Here is a 5,336-nt window from a genome sequence, read left to right as displayed (position 1 = left end):
GTGTATATAGGGTGAATTTTGGACATCTGGGATGCTTTTTGCGATCGAGGTGACTCCTTATAAATGTACAAATTTTAAGAAAACTTTATAAACATTTACAAAGGATGAATAGTTTCCACTTTAGATTGGGTACTAAAAAACATGCATGAACAAATAATTTCTTAAGATGTGAAAACAGTAGATGAAAATAATAGAAAAAAATGAAGACCAAATATATTACCTTTATAGATTGATTGAACAAAAAATATGTTAACATGAATAGTTCAGTGAACAGTAAAGAGCTTAAAATAACTGATTAAGCAAGTTTTTTCACAACATTTGTGTAAAAAAACAGACATTAGGTAATGTGTGAACTAAAGTTTAATTACATTTGTTAGCATTCAAAAGTACATTAACAAATAACCTTGTAATAATTGTTTAATTTCTGTTGAAATTTAAAAGATTTTTAAAAATAAATTTGTAGATTTTTAAAAGGTGCCTGATCATATGAACTGAAAGTTAAATAACAGTTGTAAGCATTTGAACTTACATAAAATTATCTGTTAAGTATTACATAATGCTTGTTAATGATTTATTAATGAAAGTTAATATAAAGTGTTACCAGTTGAAGTGAATGTGTTGGCCTAAGCTTTGCATTGGCCGCTAAACAGTTCATTCACCGGTGCATCAGAGAATTGCTGAAGGAAGTCGACCATCTCATCTAAGGTGTGTTCAACTACCACATTCAGCTCTGTGTTTAGGGCAGTTGCAGCACCACTTAGAATGGGGCGGCCATTTTGATCGACACAGCAGTAAGCGTTCCAGATGTACTCTGGGATGTTGACCCGTCTGACATTGTTCTTGATGATCCAGTTGTTAGAAGAGGGAATAGCACCAGCCAACACATAAGCCTGATGACAGTTGCCATTAAACAAGCTGGTCAGTTTAGACTCGTGTTTGTTCCAAGCGTTCTGATTCAGCGTTGGGTTTTGGGGCACCACATTTGTCAGGGTAAAGGTGGCATTTCGACTTGGAACTAATAGGAAGCAGTTATGATAAAAGAAAGAGAATAAAAGTAAACATTAGAAATAATTTCACTTTTGATTAAATTCAATTTCAACGTATATCAGTAAGTGTTCACAATACTAACTTCTAACTTTGGCAATAAAAGTAATAGTGTGAAATGTTATCTGATCTTTCTGAAACTATGACCTCAGTCACTAAAAAGTTAAACAGGAGCGTAGGCATAACGAAATGCTTAATTTTACCTGCATGATGTCCATTGGGGTTCAAGTGTCCACGGTCAAATCCTGAGTTTGTGTAGTCTTCATTCAGAGCCTGTTTTTCTCCTAAATAGATATCTGGGTTCTGCTGCAACAGCTTATACCCATCTTCCATTTCTTCAGACCATGAGGGATTCACCAACTAGCAAAACGTCATCATTTTAATGGCTTAATCCAGAGACATCAACATTACATTAGCATAACTAAGAGTAATTAAAGGGTTAGTTCACCCAATAATCAAAATTCTGTAATTAATAACTCACACTCATGTCGTTCCAAACCAGTGAGACCTCCTTTTATGTTAGGAACGCAGTTTAAGATATTGTAGATTAAGTCCGAGAGCTCTCAGTCCCTCCATTGAAACTATGTGTACGGTCTACTGTCCATGTCCAGAAAGGTAAGAAAAACATCTTCAAAGTAGTCCATGTGACATCAGAGGGTCAGTTAGAATTTTTTGAAGCATCGAAAATACATTTTGGTCCAAAAATAGCAAAAACTATGACTTTATTCATCATTGTCTTCTCTTCCGTGTCTGTTGTGACAGAGAGTTCAAAACAAAGCAGTTTGTGATATCCGGTTTGCGAATGAATGATTCGATGTAAACTGATCTTTTTGATCCAGTTCAGCAAATCGAACTGAATCGTTTTAAACGGTTCACGTCTCCAATACGCATTAATCCACAAATGACTTAAGCTGTTCACTTTTCTAATGTGGCTGACACTCCCTCTGAGTTCAATCAAACCAATATCCCGGAGTAATTAATTTACTCAAACAGTCCACTGACTGAACTACTGTGAAGAGAGAACTGAAGATGAACACCGAGCCGAGCCAGATAACGAACGAAAGATTGACTCGTCCCGAGTCAAGAACCGTTTCTGTCAGATGCGTCCGATTCAAGTACCGAGGAGCTGATGATACTGCGCATGTGTGATTCAGCGTGAAGCAAACCGACACACAGGGCGTCTGAACTGAACTGATTCTTTTGGTGATTGATTCTGAACTGATTCTGTGCTAGTGTTATGAGCCCAGGTAAACTGAAGGCTTGCAGTCAGCGCCAATGACGCCATTACGTCGAGCGCAAAAGAACTGATGAACTGTTTTCTTCAACCGGTTTATTGAATCAAATTGTCAGAAAGAACTACTGGTGATCCGAAAACCAATGCAACCAGTTCTTGACTCGTGAACGAGTCAGTCTTTTGTTCATTATCTGGCTCGGCTCGGTGTTCATCTTCACAGCAGTTCAGTCAGTGTACTGTTTGAGTGCATGAATTACTCCGGGATATTGGTTTGTTTCAACTCAGAGGGAGTGTCAGCCACATTAAAAAAGTTTACAGCTTAAGTCATTTGTGGATTAATGCATGTTGGAGACATTTAAAACAATTCAGTTCGATTTGGTGAACTGGTTCAAAAAGATCTGGTTACATCAAATGATTCGTTCGCAAACCGGATATCACAAACTGCAGTGTTTTGAACTCTGTCTCACAACAGACACGGAAGAGAAGACAATGCTGAATAAGGTTGTAGTTTTTGCTATTTTTGGACCAAAATGTATTTTCAATGCTTCAAAAAATTCTAACGGACCCTCTGATGTCACATAGACTACTTTGATGATGTTTTTCTTACCTTTCTGGACATGGACAGTATACCGTACACATAGTTTCAATGGAGGGACTGAGAGCTCTCGGACTAAATCTAAAATATCTTAAACTGCATTCCGAAGATAAACTGAGGTCTCACTGGTTTGGAACGACATGAGGGTGAGTACCTTTAAAAAACTTTAACTAACCCTTTAAAAAACACAAGCCCCTTCATTTTAACAATATTGGAACTAGAGGTATTTTTTAACTCCAGTGAATATTTAAGGATAAAATGTATTATATATTAGTGTTTTATTATTATATTTTAAAATGTATTATATTTTAACATTTCTCTGTACCAGTTTTCTTACAAAGTGCTTATATATATATATATATATATATATATATATATATATATATATATATATATATATATATATATATATATATATATATATATATATATATCACACACACACAGTGGGTACAGAAAGTATTCAGACCCTTTGCTCAGTATTTAGAAGAAGCACACTTTTGATTTAATACAGCCATGAGTCTTTTTGGGAAATATGCAAACTAGTTTTTCACACCTAGATTTGGGGATCCTCAGCCATTTTCAGGTCTCTCCAGAGATGCTCAATTGGGTTTAAGTCAGGGCTCTGGCTGGGCCATTCAAGAACAGTCACGGAGTTGTTGTGAAGCCACTCCTTTGTTATTTTAGCTGTGTGCTTAGGGTCATTGTCTTGTTGGAAGGTCAACCTTCGGCCCAGTCTGAGGTCCTGAGTACTCTGGAGAAGGTTTTCATCCAGGATATCCCTGTATTTGGCCGCATTCATCTTTCCCTCGATTGCAACCAGTCGTCCTGTCCCTGCAGTTGAAAAACACCCCACAGCATGATGCTGCCACCACCAAGCTTCACTGTTGGGACTGTATTGGACAGGGGAGGAGCAGTGCCTGGTTTTCTCCACACATACCACTTAGAATTAAGGTCAAATAGTTCTCATCAGACCAGAGAATCCTTTATGTGTTTTTGAGCAAACTCCATGGGGGCTTGCACTGAGGAGAGGCTTCCTTTGGGCCACTCTGCCATAAAGCCCTGACTGGTGGAGGGCTGCAGTGATGGTTGACTTTCTTAAAACCTTCGCCCATCTCCCGACTGCATCTCTGGAGCTCAGCCACAGTGATCTTTGGGTTCTTCTTTACCTCTCTCACCAACGCTCTTCTCCCCCGATAGCTCAGTTTGGCCAGACGGCCAGCTCTAGGAAGGGTTCTGGTTGTCCCAAACGTCTTCCATTTAAGGATTATGGAGGCTACTGTGCTCTTAGGAACCTTAAGTGCAGCAGAATTTTTTTTGTAACCTTGGCCAGATCTGTGCCTTGCCACAATTCTGTCTCTGAGCTCTTCAGGCAGTTCCTTTAACCTCATGAATTTTATTTGCTCTGACATGCACTGTGAGCTGTAAGGTCTTATATAAACAGGTGTGTGGCTTTCATAATCAAGTCCAGTCAGTATAATCAAACACAGCTGGACTCAAATGAAGGTGTAGAACCATCTCGAGGATGATCAGAAGAAATGGACAGCACCTGAGTTAAATATATGAGTGTCACAGCAAAGGGTCTGAATACTTAGGACCACGTGATATTTAAGTATTTCTTATTTAATAAATGTGCAAAAATGTCAACAATTCTGTGTTTTTCTGTCAATATGGGGTGCTGTGTGTACATTAAGGAGGAAAAAAATTAACTCAAATGATTTTAGCAAAAGGCTCCAATATAACAAAGAGTGAAAAATTTAAGGGGGTCTGAATACTTTCCATACCCACTGTATATATATTGTTCAACCTTTTATCACAGTAAATCCTTCCATTAGTTTCCAAAAGTATTTTGTTCATTTTTAGCCATATTTACAATAAAATACAAGTAAAATAGCAAAAAAAAAAAAAAAAAAACTAAAAGAAAAGATCATATAAAAATACAGCACATAAATAAATAAATAAATATACATCATTTATGAAAACATGAAGTTATCAGAGTTCAAACAGAAAAGCATACACACGAAATAGAAATATACGTTTTGTATATATTTATTGTTTTATTGAAGTGAGAAACCAAATTTTCCAAAATGTTTGAAGGCAATATAGATAAATAGATTGAACTCACCTGTGGCTCTATAAACCAGCGCGTCTCTCTGCCTCCACCATTGCTTGGCTGAAATATGTAAGCAGAATAGACAGCTGTGTGGTAGTGTGTGTTGTACAGCGTGGCAAAGTGATACGTGTTTAGGAAGCGCTGACATAAACGGACCACATCCGTCAGGGAAGCTCCTAAATCTGGAACTTTCTCCTTGTAGAAGAACTTGATGCAATCAGGTGAATCCCAGAAATTTGCCACCACATGTCCATCTGCAGGGCTCAGGAACACACCAGTGAGGACACACACGATGAAAGTAACCTTCATAATGCAACAGACTAAATGCAACAATGTAGAAACGTCTTATA

At 37.6% G+C, this 5,336-nt stretch overlaps 1 protein-coding gene across 1 annotated transcript; it reads right to left on the bottom strand.

Annotated features, from left to right (window-relative positions):
- Positions 1-342: 342 nt before the first annotated feature.
- Positions 343-5,336, bottom strand: LOC128029390 (endonuclease domain-containing 1 protein-like). Its single transcript, XM_052617150.1, has 3 exons — positions 4,999-5,336; positions 1,248-1,404; positions 343-1,015 (listed from the first exon to the last, which is right to left on the bottom strand). Exons 1-3 carry the CDS (start codon positions 5,293-5,295, stop codon positions 624-626), a joined length of 846 nt encoding a protein of 281 aa, XP_052473110.1. The 5' UTR covers positions 5,296-5,336; the 3' UTR covers positions 343-623.

The sequence above is a fragment of the Carassius gibelio genome, chromosome A15, assembly GCF_023724105.1.
Source record: "Carassius gibelio isolate Cgi1373 ecotype wild population from Czech Republic chromosome A15, carGib1.2-hapl.c, whole genome shotgun sequence".
Classification (NCBI taxonomy): domain Eukaryota; kingdom Metazoa; phylum Chordata; class Actinopteri; order Cypriniformes; family Cyprinidae; genus Carassius; species Carassius gibelio.
Note: the sequence above shows the minus strand (reverse complement) of the source record. Positions and strands in the feature narration are given on the sequence as shown.